Source organism: Bos grunniens, chromosome 13, assembly GCF_055505025.1.
Source record: "Bos grunniens cultivar Pamir isolate PY7600 chromosome 13, Bosgru_T2T1.0, whole genome shotgun sequence".
NCBI classification, from domain to species: domain Eukaryota; kingdom Metazoa; phylum Chordata; class Mammalia; order Artiodactyla; family Bovidae; genus Bos; species Bos grunniens.
The window spans coordinates 76,844,840-76,867,666 of NC_141177.1; the positions used below are offsets into that span (position 1 = coordinate 76,844,840).

At 40.0% G+C, this 22,827-nt stretch overlaps 1 protein-coding gene across 2 annotated transcripts in view; it reads left to right on the plus strand.

The window, feature by feature from the left end:
* Positions 1-15,462: 15,462 nt before the first annotated feature.
* SEL1L2 (SEL1L2 adaptor subunit of SYVN1 ubiquitin ligase) overlaps positions 15,463-22,827 on the plus strand; it is a 55,746-nt gene continuing 48,381 nt past the window's right edge. For both annotated transcript variants that reach the window (XM_086335019.1, XM_086335020.1), the window contains exons 1-2: positions 15,463-15,527; positions 19,860-20,022. In XM_086335019.1, the coding sequence (XP_086191145.1) occupies positions 15,478-15,527; positions 19,860-20,022 (213 nt within the window). In that variant the 5' untranslated portion in view covers positions 15,463-15,477. The remainder of the gene's footprint in view (positions 15,528-19,859; positions 20,023-22,827) is intronic.

Below are 22,827 nucleotides of genomic sequence, written 5' to 3' on the forward strand. Positions count from 1 at the left end.
GTTTTCTGTCATTCAAGTTTTTGACAAGCATGCTTATCAATCTTTTATCCAAATCTTTGTAGAAGGTAACAAGGCAGGACCAAGTTTAGAGCCTAGAGCCCACAATAATCCACCATAAATCTCTAGTATTATATTTACCCACTGATGACAGATGAAAATCTACCTGTGATGAGGTTGAAAACATAAAATTTTAGTTATAAGAATGCCTTATACAGAGTGCACTGCCCTTGTTTAGGAGGATGCCTTAATAAGCATTGGTAGACAGAAAATAGGCAAACACCCTCTCCTGTTCCCCCATCTCCAACCCCACACAGAAGTCTGGTATCAGGAAACTGTAGAATTAGCAGTTAATAAAGTAGAGAAAGCCATGGAGAAGTAAACCTTCCTTAGACAGAAGGTGTACAAGCTGTAAAATGAACCAGGAGCATGGGTTATACATGGTTATTGTGCTCAGTCACTCAGTTGTGTCTGACTCTGTGCGACCCATGGACTGTAGCCCACCAGGCTCCTCTGTCCTTGGGATTTCCCCGCCAAGAATCCTGGAATGGGCTGCATTTCCTCCTCTAAGGAATCTTCCCAAACCAAGGATTGAAGGAGTGTCTCCTGTAATGCAGGCAGATTCTTTACCCCTGCACCACTTGGGACGGCATACACGGTTATAGAACTGGCTAAAAGCATTAACTTTCATTCTCATGCAGTTTCCTTTTCACCATTTTGTGCATGCTATGCTATGCTAAGTCACTTCAGTCGTGTCCGACTCTGTGCGACCCCATAGACGGCAGCCCATCAGGCTCCCCCGTCCCTGGGATTCTCCAGGCAAGAACACTGGAGTGGGTTGCCATTTCCTTCTCCAATGCATGAAAGTGAAAAATGAAAGTGAAGTCGCTCAGTCGTGTCGGACTCTTCGCGACCCCATGGACTGCAGCCTACCAGGCTCCTCCATCCATGGGATTTTCCAGGCAAGAGTACTGGAGTGGGGTGCCATGTGCATAAGATATCATAAAACATAGGCTATAGGTGTTTTATACAAATGCTACTCCTCAGGCTTCAGAAAAGAAGAATGAGATTTAACCTAACATTCTCCAAACAACTTCCTAATTCTTAGTGATCATATGTCCTTAACTCAAGGTCATAAACTGTGTATAAAAATTTGTTCAAAAAATTAGAACTTAAGGAGGCTGACATCAAGCTGTTTCTTGAATATGAATGTGTTTTTCCACATCTTGAAAGTAGAGGAACTATTTACCCATTTCAGACCTCTACCAGTTTTTCCTTTTCCTAGAGGTTGAAGCTATAACCAATAGCATTTGTATTCCCTTTACTTCAAGGCAAGATCTATGCCTAACATTGTGTCTGTCATACTTAATATGAATAAATATTTGCTGAATTAAATCGAGTTGAATTCTTCCTGTACAGAGCTAAGATGTAAACTCAGATCTTCTGAATTCAGGTTCAGCACTCTCTATAATACAGGTGCTACATAAAAATAATAAAACCTTAGGAATTCCCTGGTGGTCAGTGGTTAGAACTTGTTGCTTCCACTGCATTGGGCCTAGGTTGGATCTCTGGTCATGGAACTAAGATCCCACAAGCTGTGTGACGTGATCAAAAAATAAATGAATAATAACAATAAAGCCTTACATTTTTAGAGTACCTTTGAATAGTGTTTTAGGGCTGAACACAATACTTTAACATCCCATTACAATTTTTTAATGGCATGCTCATTTTCTCTCAGGGTATCTTATCACTATAATTTCAACAATTAATACTTCCTTCTGAGTCAGAATTGAGTCTAATAGAGTAATTATCTTTGTTAAATTGTTAGCAAGACAAATCAATAATTAATCATGCAGTGGGAACAGTGGAGCCTATTCCTGCAAGAAACTGGAACACTAGCTTCTTTGTCCTTCCTGACCAGATCCTTCCTGGCAGTTCTTGGAATTAAATCCTCATTAATTTTGGTGATCAGACCATATCACTTCTGCGTGCTTGGTTGGCAGGGGGCGGTGTCTTGGAATCTTACTTTAAGCCAGTCTCCACATTTTTTTTTCCTCACTTCTGGAGTCTGTGACCAGCTAGGCTAAGTTTATCATTTGGTAAACTTTATTGACTTTGGAATGTATGTGGAGGACACTGGGAAGTGCCATGCAGATTCTCTCTTCAATGGGGAACTTGTTGCCCAGTTGCTGAGAGTACAGTTCACAGACAGCCTTCAGCAGCAGTTCCTTCAGGGACTATCTTAGGTGCAGACAACTGCTTAACCCAAGGTTATGCCTCCTTCCAGGGAAAGCCCACTTCCAATGACTAATCAGTTTAGGCGCATAAAGCCTTGACCATGTCAGCCTAAATGGGACAAGTTAGAAGAGACATGTTAACTCCAGAGCACCCTGTGCGGTCAGAAAAGGGTTTTACTGGGCTTTTTACCACCTGCAAGCTTGTCCTGTTCACCATATGACAGGTTAGTAAATCAAGAGATGCGTTGCTGGGGTGAGGAATAGTGATTTTATTCAGAAAATCAGCAGACTGAAAAGATGGTGGATTAGTGTTCCAAAGAACCATCTTACCTGAGTTAGAAATCAGGCTTCTTTTGTATTAAAACGGGAAAAGTATGACTTGTTGAAAACTTTTTGGTGGAGGAATCCTTTATTCTTGCAGCTGTCCAAGCAGATCTTGTGACAATGTTCCTATAAACCTATTATCCTCCATCAAGACAATTGTTATTTTCCATTCTGCAACTTTTTAACTCTACATGAATGGAAACGGGGTGTGCCTTTAAAGACCAGAAACTTGAGAATAGGCGCTCACCTATCTTTCAGGCTACAGGCAACATTCTTTTACAAAACATGCAGAGCCAGCTTGAAAAAGCACAGGAAACAGAGCACAAGGGTTAGAATTAAAGGAATAGATGCTCTGTGGAGTCAAGCTTATTCTTTGTTACAGGCCTGCATCATAGCTCCTCTCTCTCTGCCCAATCCAACTTCTCCCCCCGATACCCAAGGTTACCTCTTAATAACTAACCCCCCAAAAGTCTGGTTATCAGGGAACCCAATCTGTCTACCCTTTAATAGCTTTCCTATTACTGAAAGTTTTCTTTGAATCAACACATTTTGCAAATAAATTGATTTTTTTAAATCACTGAAGCGCTCCTATTCTGCAAAATGGTGATCTAATTCAATATAAAAATCCTACTGCTACAAATAGCTAAAATTTACACCTAAAATATACCAAAACTCTTTTTAAATGCAGAGCTGGGCTCACAAGAAACTGAAATCCCCAGGTGCTAGAAATAATGAAAAATAAGCCTGTAAATTGATGTTTTGGCAAGATGTGATCAGAGCTGGTAATGGATGAGCCTTGAATTTTAATCCTAGGCTGGGTAAATAAAATAGACATAAGGATTTTTGACAAGAGAACTGGAATGAAGAGCTATGAGTAAAGCGAAGAGTCTCACAAAGGTGTGTATACAGTGAAAGAAGAGATTAGGAAATACCAACAAACCACCCACCATTAGAGGCAAATATCAAGAAGCTGCTCCTCCTCTTGGGCTCTCACGGGGAAAGCATCTCCCTGGGGAAAACTTACACCACATCCCTGCACCTTATATAGATTTGGATTTGAATTTATGCCACCCAGTACTTTTGTGAATACTTTTCAAGCCAATATGTTCAAATATATGAATTTCCTTCCACTAATAAGTTGATAAATCTGGAAACCTGACAGAAGCAACACAAAATCACTTTTTGGAGAAACATTTCCACAATTTCTACATTAAAATCCTTATTGGAGAGAAGCTTTCATGAAAAAAAAAAATTTTAATGCACCAAGTTAAAAAAATTCTACTCAGCGAGAGTCAGTTTGCAAGTACATGCATCCACCCCCACACACACACCCCTCCCACATACACAATACATAAGGCATAGACCCCCCCAAGTTTATGAAAATAAATCTATTTTTAAATGATTAAGAAACCATAAGAAAAAAGAGAAGACATCATGAAAAACGAATGAGCATCTGTGCCAAAGAACCAAATAAAACTAAGGAAAAACAAAAGCATACTCATTTAAATTAAGTGAGCAGATGGGTAAACAGAAAAATTAGATACTGTTGAAGAGAACATTAATGAAATAAGAAAAGATCAGAAGAAATTGCCCTGAATGCAGCTCAGAAAGAAAATAGGAAGTGGAAACAAGAGACCTTTAGATTAAAATAAAAATATTGTACTCAGTTGTATAACATTTTCAAGACATATACTTTAAGCATGACACAAAAAGACTTCAAGTAAAAGGACTGAAATGATATCTCAAGCAATACTAAGTGAAAGAAACCTATTATTAATTTTATACAGAATAGACTTCAAGGTAAAAACATTTAATAGAGAGAAAGCATCATCACATAGTGTTCATAAGAACAATTCACCAGAATGATATGATGTTGATCTTGAAAAATTAAGGAAAATCTGTTAAACTATAAAAATTAATAGAGTTTGGAAAAGTTGCTAGATTTAAAAATTAATATATAAAACTCAATAGCATTTCTGTATATGATGTATGAAAAGCAAAATATAATGAAATGACTAAAGTATTATTTAAAATAGCAATAGAAAGTAAAAGGTACTTAAGACTAAACCTAATAAAAGATATACAAGATGTTAGAGAAAAGGAAAAGCGTAAAACCTTTTTGAATAATATATAAGAGAATAGTTATTATGATTGTGAATGGGAAAATTCAAAATTGTAAGATATTATATCTTGTCAAATTAGCTTAAAAATTGATCAAGAGGATTTTCACGGTATTTGACAAACTGATTTTACAAGTATATGTGTTTGAATCAGTTCTAATGAGGTGGATGAAACTGGAGCCTATTATACAGAGTGAAGTAAGCCAGAAGGAAAAACACCAATACAGTATACTAACGCATATATATGGAATTTAGAAAGATGGTAACAATAACCCTGTGTACGAGACAGCAAAAGAGACACTAATGTATAGAACAGTCTTATGGACTCTGTGGGAGAGGGAGAGGGTGGGATGATTTGGGAGAATGGCATTGAAACATGTAAAATATCATGTATGAAATGAGTTGCCAGTCCAGGTTTGATGCACGATACTGGATGCTTGGGGCTAGTGCACTGGGACGACCCAGAGGGATGGTACGGGGAGGGAGGAGGGAGGAGGGTTCAGGATGGGGAAAACATGTATACCTGTGGCGGATTCATTTTGATATTTGACAAAACTAATACAATTATGTAAAGTTTAAAAATAAAATAAAATTTTAAAAAAATAAGTAAATAAAATAAAAGTATATGTGAAAACTGGGCAGAAGACCTGAAAAGACATTTCTCTGAAGAAGACATACAGATGGCCAACAAACACATGAAAAGATGCTCGACTTCGCTCACTATTAGAGGAATGTGAATTAAAACTACAATGAGGTATCAGGTCATATCAATCAGAATGGCCATCATCAAAAAACTACAAACAATAAATGGTGGGGAGTATGTGGAGAAGAGGGAACCCTCTAGCACTGTTGGTAGGAATGTAAATTGATACAGCCACTATGGAAAACAGTATGAGATTCCTTTAAAAACTAGGAACAAAACTACCATATGACCCAGCAATCCCACGACTGGGCATATCCCCTGAGAAAATCACAATTCAAAAAGACACATGTACCCCAGTGTTCACTGCAGCACTATTTACGATAGCTAGGACATAGAAGCATCCTAGAAGTCCATCGACAGATACATGGATAAAGAAGTTGTGGTACATATATACAATGGAATATTGTTGTTGTTTAGATACTAAGTTGTGTCCAACTCTTTTGCAACTACATGGATTCCTCCAGGCGCCTCTATCCATGGAATTTCCCAAGCAAGAATACTGGAGTGTGTTGCCATTTCCTTTTCCAGGAGATCCTCCCCACCCAGGGATTAAACTCACATCTGCTGAATTGGCAGGTATATTCTTCACCACTGAGCCACCAAGGAAGTGAGTATTACTCAACCATAAAAAGGAATGAATTTGAGTCAGTTGTAGTGAGGTAGATGAACCTGAAGCCTGTTATTCAGAATGAGGTAAGTCACAAGGAGAAAAACAAATATTATATACCAACTCATATATATGGAATCTAGAGAAATGGTACTTATGAACCTATTTGCAGGGAAGGAATGGAGATGCAGATGTAGAGAGTGGACTTGTGGACGTAGCAGGGGAAAGAGAGGGTTGGATGAACCGAGAGAGTAGCATTGACATATATACACTACCATGTACAAAATAGGTATCTAGTGGGAAGCTGCACATCACACAGGGAGCCCAGCCTGGTGCTCCATGATGAGCTAGAGGGGTGGGAGCGGGGAGAGGGTGGGAGGGAGGCTCATGCGGAAGGGGATATATATACATATATATATGGTTATGATTGACTTGTGTTGTTGTACGGCAGAAACCAACTTAACACTGTAAAGCAGTTATACTCCAAATAAAAAAATAAATTTTAAAGTATATGTGAAAGCAAGTCTAAAAATAGCCAAGACACTTTTGAAGTAGAATGATAAGGGGAACTTGTCCCACTAAATTCTTCCTATAAAATGATGTTTTGGTACATAGATTGAAAAATAGAAGAGAGTCTAGAATCAGTCCTATATATACAGAGGATTTTGGTATGTAATGACAGAGGTGCAATCACATCTTCTTTATCTATTCGTCTATTGATGGCCACTTAGGTTGTCTACACATTTGGCTATTGTGAATACAGAAGTGATGAATACACGGGGGCATATATCTTTTCAAGTTAGTGTTTTCATATTCTTTGGATAAATACCCAGGAGTGGAATTGCTGAATCACATGGTAGTCCTATTCTTAATTTTTTGAGGAAATTCCATACCTTTTTCCATAGTGTCTGCATCAATTTACATTCCCAACAGCATACAAGGGTTCCTTTTTCTTCACACCCTCACCAACATTTATTTCTTGCCATTTACCCGAAAGGGGAAAACAACCAAAGGTCAATAAATATACTTAACTTCACTTATAATTGCAAAAACAAATTCAATAGCAAAGAATAATTATTTCACACTGATTAGCAAAACTAAAAGATAACCCCATGAGTGATCCAGAATGTGAAGAAACAATAACTCTCATATATCACTGGTGAGAGTGAAGTTTGGTACAACCTCTTTGAACAGCAATGTGGTAATATTTAGTAAAGTTTAAGATGCATATATCCCACTCTGCACATGTACTTTTATTTTTTTAATTTAAATTTATGTATTTTAATTGGAGGCTTATTACTTTACAATATCATGTTGGTTTTGCCACACATCAACATGAATCTGCCACGGACATACACATGTTCCCCATCCTGAACCCCCTTCCCACCTCCCTCCCCATACCATCCCTCTGGGTCATCCCAATACACCAGCCCCAAGCATCCTGTATCCTGCATCGAACCTGGACTGGCGATTCATTTCATATATGATATTATACATGTTTCAATGCCATTCTCCCAAATCATCCCACCCTCTCCCTCTCCCACAGAGTCCAAAAGACTGTTCTATACATCTGTGTCTCTTTTGCTGTCTCGCATACAGGGTTATCATTACCATCTTTCTAAATTCCATATATATGCATTAGTATACTGTATTGGTGTTTTTCTTTCTGACTTACTTCACTCTGAATAATAGGCTCCAGTTTCATCCACCTCATTAGACCTGATTCAAATGTATTCTTTTTAATGGCTGAGTAATGTACTTTTAGATAAGTTCTCACACATCCGTAGAAGAAAATGTGCACAAGGATTTTCATTGCAGAATTAGTTTGGGTACCACACAAGTGGAAAAACCGAATGTTCATGGAAGGCCTAGGAGAAATAATGAAGGAATGAATAAATAAACTGGGCTTCGCTGATAGCTCAGTTGGTAAAGAATCCTCCTGCAATGCAGGAGACTGCGGTGCGATTCCTGGGTCTGGAAGATCCCCTGGAGAAGGGATAGATTACCCACTCCAGTATTCTGGCCTGGAGAATTCCATGGACTATATAGTCTATGGGGTTGCAAAAAGTCAGACACGAGCGACTTTCACTTTCATTTTCACTTTCATTCATATAAAGAATTTTGACCAGACAATTGGCACTGTTAAAATGAATGAATGAAGCTTGCTTGAATCAAGATGAATAAATCTCAAACCGTGAAAAGCTTAGTTGCAAAAGTATATATAGTATGATGCTACTTATATATAGAAATAACATTGGGTACACATATGTAGTGAAAGAGCTACACAGTGGATTTTCCTAGTGGTACAGTACGCAAGAATCAGCCTGACAATGCAGGGGACACAGGTTCGATCCCTGGTCCAGGAAGATTCCACACGCCACGGAGCGACTAAGCCTGTGTGCCACAGCTACTGAACCCAAGCTCTAGAGCCTGTGAGCCGCAACCGCCGAGCCCACCTGCTGCAACGCCTGAAGCCTGCGTACTCCAGGGCCCATCAGGCCACAACTACCGAGCCTGTGTGTCGCAGCTGTTGATGTCTGCACGCCCGAGAGCCTGTGCTCCACAAGGAAAGCCACAGCAATGTAAAGCCCACACACCACAACTAAAGAGTAGCCTCTCCACAACTAGAGAAAGACTGCACAGCAACGGGAGACCCAGCGCAACCAAATAAATGAATGAAGAGCTACCCAGCAACTTCAGGAAAACACCCACCGCTGAAGAGGGAACAAGGGGCAGGTCTGTTGGGAGGAGGCTCGCCTGTATCTGTACATTGTTTCCTTACAACCGATACAGAAAACAAGTGAGACAAAATGTTACCATCCATTAAACTGTGTGTGTGAGATGGGGAGGGTGATAGTGAGGTATGTTTCATTTTCTGTACTTCTTTTGTATGTTTGAAATATTTCATGGTTATTTAAAATGAATAGAAATTAGCATCACTTGACATAAAAATAATCTACAGGTGAATATATATTAAGTATTCTAACCATCAAAATTTTAACGTTTGTGTGTGTACCACTTAAAATTATTTTATGGGGTGAGATAAAATTGGGAGAGTAGGATTGACATATATACAGTGCCATGTGCAAAAATAGCTAGCTAGTGGGAAGCCGCTGTATAGCACAGGGAGTTCAGCTCAGTGCTCTGTAATGACCTAGAGGGGTGAGATGGGGGTGGGGGTGGGAGGGACATTCAAAAGGGAGAGGATATACGTATACATACGTACTTCTGAACTTTGGTGTTGGAGAAGACTTGAGAATCCCCTGGACTGCAAGGAGATCCAACCAGTCCATCCTAAAGGAGATCAGTCCTGGGTGTTCATTGGAAGGACTGATACTGAAGCTGAAACTCCAATACTTTGGCCACCTGATGCAAAGTACTGACTCATTTGAAAAGACCCTAATGCTGGGAAAGACTGAAGGCAGGAGAAGGGGATTACAGCGGATGAGATGGCTGGACGGCATCACCGACTCAATGAACATGAGTTTGAGTGAACTCGGGAGTTGGTGATGGACAGGGAGGCCTGGCGTGCTGCAGTCCATGGGGTCGCAAAGAGTCAGACACGACTGAGCGACTGAAATGAACTGAACTGAACTGATAGGTGATTCACTTAGTTGTACAGCAGAAATTAACACAACATTGTAAAGCAACTATACTCCAATAAAAAATTATCCTACATACCCTTTGGGAATCAGTGACCTAAGGTGCTACAAATTATCATGTGCACCTAAGTGTCAACCCAGCCACTTCGAGCAGGCACTCTTATCCACCCCAGAGGACATGAATACAGCATGCCACTTTCTTTTCTTGCCCTTTCTGCTCCTACTCACTACTTAAGGTCTTTCCATTATCCAAGGCCTCCCATAAGCATTGTCTTCTTACATAATCATGTCCAAACCAACCAGACTGGGAATTATCATGTGTGTATAATGATGTTCTGAATCATCAAGACCTGGTTACATCACGCTCATTATCTTCTGTTGAGGAAGGTGGAGGAATATATTGTACCCTTTTTAGATGGATACATCAGAAAATAGTCAAAATAAAGAGAGATATGATTCATCTAATGGGGAAAATGATTTATATGAAACATATTTCTCAAGAATCAGGTAAATGAAGTATTACTTTAAAGAAACAACTATAAGATACTTTAAACAATTACAGTAAATTTATTTTTTAAATGTATTTTGGAACGTCTTTTCAAATTTTTCATCATTTGATAATAACTTTGTGTTTAACACATGATTCTGCATATTGTGTAGCTCTGAGAAGTAGTATAGGCTCTGTGCGTATACCAACTCATCTGTAAAATGACAGCCAATGAGAAAATTGCCTAGGACCCAAGTGGTTTATGAATATTAGCACCTATTATAACTATAACTATATATTATTTGATTCTTCCTTTCTTTTATAATGCATGTCTTTCTGATAAATTAAGGATTTTAGATCATGAATTATATCTTTCTAAGTCAGGGTCTCTCTTATTTTAAGCTTTGCTTAGTAGATATTTGAAAAGGATAAAAATTTTTTTTTTTACTTATAATTTGTCTACCTTTTCCAAGAAATACCAATGGAGGTATTTATGTCTGAGGACAATGATCTGGGGACAGACTGAATAAATTTGACTGTTGTAAATATCTGTGCTATATTCAAGAGGATTTGAGTTGATGGCATCTTTATCTGACTAAACTCTGCTGAGTCATTCTTTCTTAGGTGGAATATTATTTTTAGAAATGGATCATTACTCTCCCACCTTATCTGAGATTGTATCTTTCTAGCAGACATTAAGGGCAAATGTGAAGAGCTCTTCTGATGCATTATTTGGAAAATCAGAAACTGAAGTTGGTTTATATTAAATATAATTAAAATTAGATGCAGTGTCTGTGGAGGCAAGCTTTTCTGCAAAGATTTTCCCATTTTATCTTTCTGTATCATTTTAATGGTGAAAGCACCTGATTTTTAGTCAGAGTAAAAGATATTCACCTCCTTTAACTCTCAATGTCAAGACATTCGTTTAACTCTCAGTGGTCCTTTATGTGATTCAAGAAGTAATAAAATTTGAGATTCAAACTAAGGAATTTAATATTCTTTTCCCTTTTATTTTTCTAGATCATTTAGATAATATTTATATACTTGAATTTAAATGTTAAAGTTTTAGATTTTCTGATGAAACATTTAAGAAAGTAATGCAGATTAAGGCAAGGGAAGGAGCTGAGCAAAGATAGAGTTTCAGACGTTTAGGATTTTGAAGAGCAAATTGCGCTAGAGGATTGTCCCCCTCCCACAGGCAAGGGAGCTGGGCTCTTGTACTTCCATATCCATCAGTCAGTGGCTAGAGGCCTCCAGCACCCTGCACGGTTAAGTATCCCTGTTGTAAGACCTTGCCTTACTTGCTAGACCTCCTGGATTCCAATCAACTTCATCCCTATTTCTCCTCAGCCATTTACCAGCCACATGTAGAGCCATCGCACCAATAGAATTTCAAACTCAAAAGCAGCGATCTCTGATCAGAGCCAGCTTCCTGCCACTTCTTTTCCCTCTGTCTTTCTCCTAGCAATCCTGCCTTCACCTTCACAGTGCCCTGAGTTGCCTCCTCCCTTTCGTCCTTCACGTCTCTGTCCACTCTCCTCAGTATCACTGGCTGCCAGCTTTGACTGCCTGGCCAGCTATGACTTGCAAGCTCTCTGTCTTCATTTAAAACACACTGCCCAGTTATTTTGCACCAACTGTTTCCTCCAAATGGAGTACCAGTTTCATCTTCTTGGTCTGGCAAATTCCTACCTAACTTTGGAGAACTGTCTAAAGTGCCGTTTCATCTGTGAAGATTTCTTTCTTTCACTAGGCCAGAGTAAGGGACCTGAGGTGGGTGGGCATTTGCTGTTTGTGGGCTTCCCATCATCCGTTTTACCCTTCTCACCATCCCAATTTCCTTTTGGGGAATTAGGTTTTCCCCAATGGATACATTCTTATAGGAATGTAATGAGATGCCTTGTCTTCCCTACTAGACCCATCAGACTCATCAGGGAGCTGGAACAGAGAGAGGAAGGTCTTAAAAGGATTCGATCCTCGTCCATCCCAGCGGGAGTGCTTGCCACTGTTTGCAAGGGTGCTTTGATTCCTGATCAACCCCATTGAATCTGTGAACCTCCTAATAAGTTCCTTTAGCTTAAGTCAATCAGATTGGGTTTCTGTGGCTCACAAACAAAGAAGGCTCCTGTATTCCCACAATGCCTTCTTATGTAGAGCCTACCAGATGGCCTTGTAATTTTTGGTAAACATGTTTGTCTCTGCCAGGCTAAGATACAGTGTTCAGCATTGTGTCTAACACATGGTAAGAATCAATTCATACCAGTTAAATGAACAAGTAAATGTATGAATGGCAGAGAACAAGTTGTCTCCAACTTTACTCTTTCTTCTTACATCTGAAACAAGCAAGTGGGCCATTTTTCTTCTAAAGATTTGCTTCTAGTCATTATGAATGAGAGGATTCTGCATGAATTCCACAGTGACAAGTGACAGGAGTTAAGAAATAGACTTGATTAGAGAATTTTACAGTTGAAGTGTCAGCAGGAGGAGGCATAGATTCCTGTTGCTCCCATCATCTCAGAAAGGTGATCTGGGTCTAGAGATTGATGGTTACTTGGAAGGCCCACCAACTACACTGTACTTTGAGTACAGTAATGAGAACACAGCCTTGTCAGAGGTGGGCTACTTGGGCATCCAGTTGCCTAGGAAAGTCAGAGGCCCAGCATCTGGAAACCTTGGAGGCCCATGGGAAATCTCAGTCCTTCTTGGTTTTGGAGGGTAGCCACTGATCTGAGCTGAGTTTGGGTGCCTCCCTTCTTATGGGGAGAAGAGGCAGCTTGTTTTCCATGTGATACAGAGTTAGCATCAGTATTAGTTTGCCAGGGATACCATAACAAAATACCATAGGCAAAGTGGCTGAAGCAGCAGAAATGGATTTTCTCACAGTCCTGGAGGCTCAAAGTCCACAATCAAGGTGTTAACAGGTTCATTCTCAGGCTTCTTTCCTTAGCTTATAATGGGTCACCTTCTCACTGTGTCCTTACATTGTCTCTTTTCTATGCCAGCGTGCTGCTGGTGTTTCTTCTGCTTAAACAGACATCTAGTCATATTGGATTAGGGCTCCACTCAAAGAGCCTCCTTCAATCACTTCTTTAAAGACCTTACCTCCAAATAAGGTTACATTCTGAGGTACTGGGGGATGAGACTTCAAAATACAAATTTTGGCGGTTACAATTCAGCCCATGACAGTCCCCAAATTAGATAGAAAATATTGATAATAAGACTGAAAAAGTAATAAAATGTCTAGAACTGTCTACAAATTATATCTCTGACAAACACTGAAGTACAAATTTGTCTAGTTGGAGCAAGTTCCACAGTTGCTGCTGCCTTAAATACTACTCTGGCACACCCACTCACCCTTTATCCCTGAGGCTCATCCCCAGCACTTCTCAGTCACTAAAGAGCTCCTATCAGGACAAAGCAACAGGCATCCACTAGATGGCTGTTCAGAGGACCCCAGAAGAATCAAAGTCCTTTACAACAACTTCAGGGTTGTCTTCTCAAATCCTCAAATCATTTCCTGACTGTACTTTACCCAAATTTGGAAACATGGTGTTGGAGAAGACTCTTGAGAATCCCTTGGACTGCAAGGAGATCCAACCAGTCCATTCTAAAGGAGATCAGTCCTGGGTATTCTTTGGAAGGAGTGATGCTAAAGCTGAAACTCCAGTACTTTGGCCACCTCATGCGAAGAGTTGACTCATTGGAAAAGACTCTGATGCTGGGAGGGATTGGGAGCAGGAGGAGAAGGGGACGCCAGAAGATGAGATGGCTGGATGGCATCACTGACTCAATGGACATGAGTCTGAGTGAACTCCAGGAGATGGTGATGGACAGGGAGGTCTGGAGTGCTGCGATTCATGGGGTCGCAAAGAGTCGGACATGACTGAGTGACTGAACTGAACTGAACTGAACCCATACAAAGTGTTATTAAGATAACTTTACTGGTAATGAAGCCCTCTTATAGTACATAAAACTTGTATTTTAATACATTTGTAAAGCCCAAAATAAAATTACATATAAAGGTAAAAACCATGGATAGAAATCTATAGTGGTAAATCATTTCTCATATGTATATGGATGTATAGACAACCTTTCAAAATTTATTCTCCCACTTTGAAAGCATCTTAATAGGACCGATTGCCATTCCAAACACAGGTTAATATGTTTTTCCCATTATTTTTCCTCTTTAATCATTAAGTATAGATAACCTATAACTCAAAGCAGAAATTAGACATTAAATGTGTCTGGTGTTACTAAATTGATTGGATAACTTTAAGCATTCAAAAATAATTGTAAACTGGATTGTAAATTGTATTTTTTTTTTAATTTACAAAATAAAGTGAGCAGTTCTGGTAGCTTATCAGGAGGAAGAAAAACAAGAACCACTTAAAAAATTTTTTGTGGTCTTGTTAATGAGGCATCAAATCCCAGAATGCCTCTCCTTTAAAATGGCTTCACATGTGGCTCACCTAATCAGAGGTTTCAGTGAGTGTCATAATGGACTTCAAGAGGCACTGTGATGCTATGGAAGGGTGTGTGTGTGTGTGTGTGTGTGTGTATGTGTATGTATTGGGGTGGGGATTCTAAGGCAGACTTTCCTTCTAAACAGCTTTCCCCATCTGTAAACTGGTGATATGCTTTGAAAATTGTGAATTGTTATATAAATGTTTTAGAAGTATTTTTATTGTAGCTGGTAAAATTATGTTTCTTGTTTTCCTTAAATACTATAAAATTTTACTCTGAGGTATCATCCCACAAGGCAAATTATTACTGATCCCCTCCTTTGCGCCTTCTTCAAGGTCCTAGGCATGTTCTGGCATACCTACCCTGCCCGCTTATTCCTGACGCTCATCCCCAACAGTTCTCAGTCAGGCTAGAAAGGTCTTAGAAAGACTCTGGGGAGGATGAGGGAGTGTCTCTCCTCCAATCCTGAGTACACACTGCCCATGGTATCTTCTGGTTCAGACAAGAGATCTGAGCACTAAAAAAGCCAGGTATCTAAGATCCAGATAGCAGGGTACACCAAGCCACCCCTTCCTTAGAAAACCTTGCTTCCTGTCTTCTGCTTGCAGGACTTTGCGCCCCTTTTTTCAGACTGGAAACATCTGTCTCCCTTCTATCATCAGAAACATCCATCTCTCTCCTCCATCCTCCCAGACCCTTTCACAAAAGAGAGGAAGAGAATACTTTCATAGACAGCTTCTACCATCTAGCCAAAGGTAGGGTGATCTTGAAATGCAGAGGCTAAAAAATAAGGAGAGCGAACCCCAAAATAATATGCCAGCACATTATTTTTAAAATGTAAAACACAAAATAATGTTATTTTTCTGTGTTCGTCCATATACAGTAAAAAAGCAAGCAAAGAACAATTTCACGGATGAAGGAGACCAGCTTTTTAATATGGGCGTCCAGATCCTCCAGCAGTCTAAAAGCCAGAAACAAAAAGCAGAGTAAGTCCACCCAGCACTCAAGCCAATTTCAATTTCCAGGTTGAGAAAAGAGAGCAATCCAAAATCTAATTTGTCATTAAAAGCTTATTGGTATAACAAATAAGCTTATTTGCCTATAAACTTTTGTTTTAAAAGGATCAAACGGTGTTTAAAGAATCCTACAAATTATCAGCCTAAACACATGGCAGACCTTATGTATGAAACCACAGTCCCTACACATCAAGTGAAATGCAGAATAAAGGCACTGACCTAAGCGTTCAAGCAAAAATATTGTTTTGGCTTTAACTGACTCAAGTGAAACAAAATACGTACTATTTGAAAAAAATACATATTGTTCGAACTAGAGTAGTTGTTTTAGAATGCTTTATGCTGCCTAACAGCGTTTGTGCCTCGCTTTATGGTTTTCAGAACACTTTCATGTATGTGATGCCATTTTATCCCCAGAAGAGAATTATGAGTTAGAAGAGTTCCATTTTTACCCCCTTTAAAACTTTGGGAATAGAGATGCAAGGATGGTAAATGGAGGTGAAGACAAATACACAGCTAGGAGGTGACCAAGCAGAGAACACATGGTCTCACGCCACGTCCACTGTTTCTCGTTTCACTTGTCTGCTCTGTCTAAATGGGAGGCAGAACTATCTTTCCCCTGCTGTCCCCAGGAGAGGAGACAACCTGAAGTCCTATCAGGTCTCTAGTGACAACCTTGGAATCGAACTCTGCCTCTACCGTTTCCTGGCCGTGGGACAGAGAAAGTTACTTAACAACTTTGTGCCCTGGATAATGCAGTCTAGCTCTTAGAACCATGTCTGACACTCAGTAATAAGGAGATAAGTGTTTGTTATTTTTATTTCTGGTCCTTTAACTGGTAAATGGAAGGTGTGGAAGAGAAGTCAAGTGTGTCTTGAACCTTAATAGAAGGAATAAACTCTGAACCTCCAACAATCCTGTTTCTTTTGTTTTCACAGATTAGGCATACCAGCCCTATGGGATGCTTCCCAGAGCTGTGGTAGCCAGACTGAGGAAGGGCAGCTGCACAGTGCATGAATTCTTCCCTAAAGCTCAAAGCCTCTAAGATGAGGGTGGGGGGATTAAGTATAAACCTGGTTATCACAACATCACAACGTCCATTTTTCAAGCTCCTTCTTCGTGTGACTTATTGTGGGATATTCTTCATTGTTCACAATGATATTGTAAAACATAAATTATTATCCCCAAATTATGGAGGAGGAAATAGAAGGTCAAAAAGATTTTGATTTTTCCAAAGTGACAAGAAAAAGAAAGTAAGGGATTTGGTCCTCTCTCTAGGGAAAGTTAAATTAGAAGCACTTAATAAGAGCAAAAGAAACCATCCTCAGCAAAAACTCAAGCCTCATGCTAAGTATCTCTGGGGACTGTCATGATGAGGATGGAGTTAAACCAAGTCCCCAAAATACAATCCAGCCTTAGAGGGAAGTCAGCTCATTTGGGTGCCACTGAACAGATGAGTAAGAAGGACAGGGAATCCTGAGCCCAGCCTAGCAAGATGAGAGAACAGTGGTATTCTGGGAAGGGCTTGTCCCTGAGATTCAACCTAGACAGGTGAACCCAAGATGAGGGGCCCCATTAAGTCCAAGGGACTCCTAGATTTAGCCTGATGGGACAACATCACTCTTAGAAGGCTCTGCTTAACCTTGATAGGTGCCTTCCTTTATTGACCGAAGGGGATGGGGAGAAAAGCCAGCCCTTCATTGCAGGGCCGTCCAGCAGTGCAGGAACCTTCATGCCTACATGGTGTCACTCAATCTCAGGTTACTCTTTCCCAACCTATCCTGCTCCAATCCTTGCCCAAGAATCCCAGAAGAACAGCTTATGTGTGCAGCAGCACAGATACGTAAGAGGGTATATAAACCTGAGTCTGCTGACCCTCCTAGGTTGGCAGCAGTGGAGAACCGAAACCAAACCTCTTCACAACCAGAGACCCCAGGAGTTTGTGGGCAAGATGTGTGAAACTCCTTCAGTGTTCAGGATTGTCTACTTTACAGCCAACTTAGCCATCTCTAAGATTCTGGTCAGGGAAGAGAAGAGGCTATACCCCCAGACCAAAGGGGAGTCATTTTGCTTCTCTTCATCCTCTGCCCTGCCCGCTCCTTGCCTCACCGCTCCTCACTGAGGGTAGCATAAGTCACAGGGCTACTAGTCCTTTTGCCTCATCCACACCCACATCTTGGTCTAATTCATTTGTTCAGTCTCTTCACGTGTATGCGAGGAAAATTGTTGAACAAGCTAGTGGTTTTAGAAGTACAAATGTTAAACAAGCATATGTCAGGGAAACAAACTTGTCTGAAAGAGTCGAGAAGCCTCTATGATATCCAAGGTTAACTGTCATTAAGACTTACTCATCAGCGAGGAAGGTTTGGAGATAAGCTTCTGATATGTCCTAGAGATGCACTTAGCCTCCCCTTTCCCTAGGACCCACCCGAGCATCCAACACCAAATCCTCTAGAGACAATCCAGACACCTAACGGAACTTTCTTTTGTGGACCTACCCCTCCTTCCCAGTTTCTCCTACTTTTTCCCTCTTGGGGATTACAGTCCAGATCTTAATCCCACCTAATTTGCCATGACTTTTTTTTCTACCCAGGGTCCAGCTTCTGGTATTCCATGTATCAGCTTGGACTGCCCTGATAGGGGACAGAGGTACCCCCTCCTCCCTCAGACTCAAAGCCACCTAGAGGGATTGGTTTTGCAAATGTTTGCTGTCTCTTGGGACCAGCAACTACATGTACTCCTGGCCGCTGCAGCCCATCTCAGGTTTCTCTGCTCTGGACCATGTTGGTGCGCTTCTCGTCCCAGCAGACCATGTTGTTGCAGCAACAAGCCATGTGACAGAAGAGCTCCTGGGAATCTATACTTGGTGCCATGCCTGTCCCGTGATGCCAGACCCATGCAGTCACTGACCTTTGAAACCTTCTCTCTTATTATTTGCTTTTTGGCCCCCAGAACTTCCACTTGATTTGACCACAGCTATTTTTTTTGCTAGATCTCCTGGCTTCTTTTGGTTCCGCTGGGATCTACTGTCTGTTTACCATCCAGGAGCCTAATGCTTACCTGGATATCTCTTTCTTGGCCCTTCTGGCCTATTCTATTCGGCTCCAGCCTTTGACCATGAGGAACTTATTTTAACATCAGCATGGGTAGGGGTGTATAAAGCTGAATCTCCTAATCCTCCTGAATTGGTAGCTATGGTAGATTTGTGTGTTTATTCCTATATTTGGGTCAAGGTCACAGGCAGAGGTTAATGCTTTGTGATCTTACTGCTACCAAAGGGGAAGTGTTAAGAATAAAAATAAGTCCTCAGAGCACTCTCTGTCTCCAACACAAGTTTTGACCTTGTAAGGCTCTCCATCACTACTTGTTTCACAGATCAGGTCTGGGTGACTTCTGACCAGGACTCATAAAATGTACTGCGAGACAATCCTCTGGTGTCTATATTTGTAATCACTAACTTTATGTGATTTACCCACAAATTATAGGAGAACAATTACCATGCCATAAAACTTTCTATGCAATAGTCTTAATAATAATTATAGCTGAATTTATTGAGGGCATACTCTATATCAGGCAGTTATGCCAAGAACTTCACATGGATTATCTCACTGAATCTTCCCAGCAGCCCCATGAAGTAGATGCTATTATTATCCAATTTTATAGATGACAGTGGCACAGAGAAGTTAAGTAACTTGCCTGAAGCTCTCAAACTAATTAATGGTAGATTTTAACCCAGTCAGTCAGACTCTAGAGCCCTAAAAATCATTACGGTTTTGTTTGGTTATTGTTTTTCCACAGAGGCTGGTTGTGCTAAAGAACATGCTCTGCTTCAGAAAATTATTTTGGAATGTAAAGGGACAGTTGTTCTCATGATAGTAACTTCTTAGGTGTGACATTGCAGTTTTGATTTCTTAAAACTGATTTTAATTATATTGTTCAGAGTTCATTGTATAAATCAAATACTCATAAGTAATGGGATTTACTGTGGGAAGGTTTACTATTTTAGGACAAATGCCCCAGCTTTTCACTCCACTTGGTCTATTAGCTTGAAGCATGAATGATATAGCTTAAATATTTCTCCTTTTCAGCAGCTTCATTATTTGTCAGATATATTTGAAATTATACTCTTAGACTGACTTAGGGCTGAAAAAAATCTTCTGGTCTAGAGATGTAATGGACGATATAGTTAAACTGTAGTGTTAGTAGCAATGTCAACTGGGTCCTTCTTGTTAGAAGCAGAATGAAGGAGGAGCATAAATTTTCATTTTTGACACTCACACTTCTAACTTCATATTCTTGAAACAGAGCCTACATATTCTTTGCCAAAGCAGCTGATATGGGAAACTTGAAAGCTATGGAGAAAATGGCTGATGCTTTGCTATTTGGAAATTTTGGCATGCAAAACATCACAGCAGCTATCCAATTATATGAGTCCTTGGCTAAGGAAGGATCATATAAAGCCCAAAACGTGAGTTTTGAGAGAAAATTAAATCTTAAATAGCTACCTCCTGAAATAACTATAGACAAATAACATGTGAGAGGAGTTGAGCCTCTGTTGCACAAGCCCAGGCCTAGGCAAATTACTGTAATGCCCTAAATGTTCCATCAGGACACAAGGCAGGAGCCTGGGAAAGTCCTTTTAGCTCCGGAGTGACTTTTAGGAATGGAACAGAGCTGCTCTCTAATCCCCCTTCCCCTCTTCCACGTCCACGTATGTGTTTTAAAATAATGTGAGAACTCCAAGCCCCTAACATAGTTAAATTTTATTAAAAAAAATACACTGTATTTACCTATGCAAAGAAATATGGAACTAAATCTATTTCTTTAGGATGATGTTTGCCTGGTTTTCACCTGGTTTAAATATTTTACAAGCTATATAAATTTGCTTTTCTATTTTAATGTGTGTTTCATTTTATGGGGCTTTCTTGGTAGCTCAGCAGTAAAGAATCTGCCTGCAGCGCAGGAGACACAGGTTTGATCCCTGGGTCGGGAAGAGCCTCTGGAGAAGGAAGCAACCCACCCCAATATTCTTGGCCTGGGAAATCCTGGAGACAGAAGGGCTTGGTGGGCTACAGTCCGTGGGGTCACAAAAGTAGGACATGACTTAGTGACCAACCAACCAACCAACATTTCATTCTATTCCCAGAATAACATAAGCATTTCATAGAAAATCTGGAAAACCATGAAAACAAACAAAAGCAAGCCTCTCGTAAGCCAACCACCCTGACTCCACTACTTGTCAGGACCGCTTTGCATTTCTGTTTGGCTTCTTTCTCTTTTACAGCGTCATCATGACAGAGCAAGTGCATACACTGTTTTATTTCTGGCTACTTGTACTTAGTGTGGTAGCAAAAGTATGTTTTCATGTCCTTGGTCTTCTTGATGAAAACATTTCTTCCTGATTACAAAAAAAATTTATGCTGATTACAATTAAAAAAAAAAAAAACACCTGTGAATTCAGAAAGTTTGAGGAAGAGAGTAAAAATTACCTAAAAGCTTTCTTCCCAGAGATCATTTTTTTTTCCATCCAGTAAACATGGAAGCTAAGCTTTGGAATCAGACAGATTCAACTTCAAATCCACTCTACCACTTTCTACTTAACAAAACGCTTTCCCCTTCTGCCTGCAAATTTGACCTTTGGTTCACCCTCTACTTCTGTTTCCCTGGTGATGTGATAGGAATAAAATGTTCTGTTTCCAGGTAGTATTACTTATCGTTGAAATGACCTCTGCTTGGTAAACAACCTTGGGAGAAACTCTCACGAACTATATGTACAGGGATCCTGGGCAGGATGGGCTGACTGTGCCTATGGAGTGGTTACACAGGGAATGAGGCTTTTGTGTCAGGGCGGCTGCCAAACCCCCGGTGTAGATCTCATCTCCTTGAGTCTGGTCTGTCATCTGAGGCTCTAAAGATGAGGGCTGCTGGAGGACGGTGTGACCAAATACAAGGACTCCTACCAAAAAGAGGCTGATGCTGCCCTCTGGCAAATTCTGGTTCCTATGCTACATCCACCTGAGCAGACTGACAGGTGTAGCCTCTTGTGAGTCTGTGCATTCATTTGAACCAGAAGTTGAACCAGAGGAACTCTGATGGGTGGGGCAACCTCCCTAATTTTCATCTGTAGAGTTAGGATAATGATAAAACACTGGGTATTGTATTTATTTGGTTCACTACTGTATCTCTCAAAGTACAGTGCAGTGCCTGGGACAGAAAAAAATATAGCTGAATAGTGAATTAATTCATGATGAATGAATCAACAAAGTTGTGAGGATTAAAATAGTGTGTGAAGGCACTTATTTCCATACCTGGAACTTTATAATCATTCACCAGAAAATATATATATATATTATTACTCTATTATCCTTCTACAATTTTTTCTATAACTTTGTAGAATGTTTTTTACAAAAATGAGACATACTTTCATTACTATTTCCTCATCAGCTCTTGATTCACTTAATAATATATCATATTGGGTTGGCCAGAAAGTTCATTTGGGTTTTTCCATAAGCTCTTATGAACAGACTTTTTGGCCAACCTGAACATATCTCTTTCCCTGTGAATATATCCCATATTTGGTTAATCCAAAATATAAAGTTCCAAAACAGACCAAATGTTATCATCATGTCCACCACTACAAATAATATTACCTCATCCCTAGGTAATGAACTAGTGAACATGTGCTTTGTCAGTGGGTATATTAAGTCAACAGTTGTTTCTTGGACATTTACTATGTGCCACACACAATCTTATTGATGGGAAGAAAAAATTAATAGGTCAAAGTCCTTATGGGCCAATGTTAAATATAAACAAATAATTGCAGCCCAGTTTAGGTGGACTAGAGTTAAGGTATAAAGTGCTTTAGGCACAGAAAAGTGTCTGACTGGCTTTGCCTGGGGCGGGTAGAAAAGGCTTCAGGGATAAAGGAACATTTACACTCAGTCTAGAATACTGGATATAGGCAACATGAAGGATTTGTCTGAACTTGAATGACGTATTTGATGCAAGGTCAAAACACTACTCCCAGAAAAGAAATCCCAAATTAACATAATTGGTACATTAAACATATGGACTGAGAGCTGCCGTCAGTTTTACTCCACATACTCTAGGTAGCATGGTTCTGTGGCATGGACCACAGACAAGGAGGCAAGAAAACAAAATGTGGATGAGGACAAATGTTCCACCTGAAAGGCCAACATTAACCTGATACGCAAAATTCAGCTGTTGAATTGCTGTTGAAGTGCTGCGATACTGATGGGAAAAAGTCTCTGTC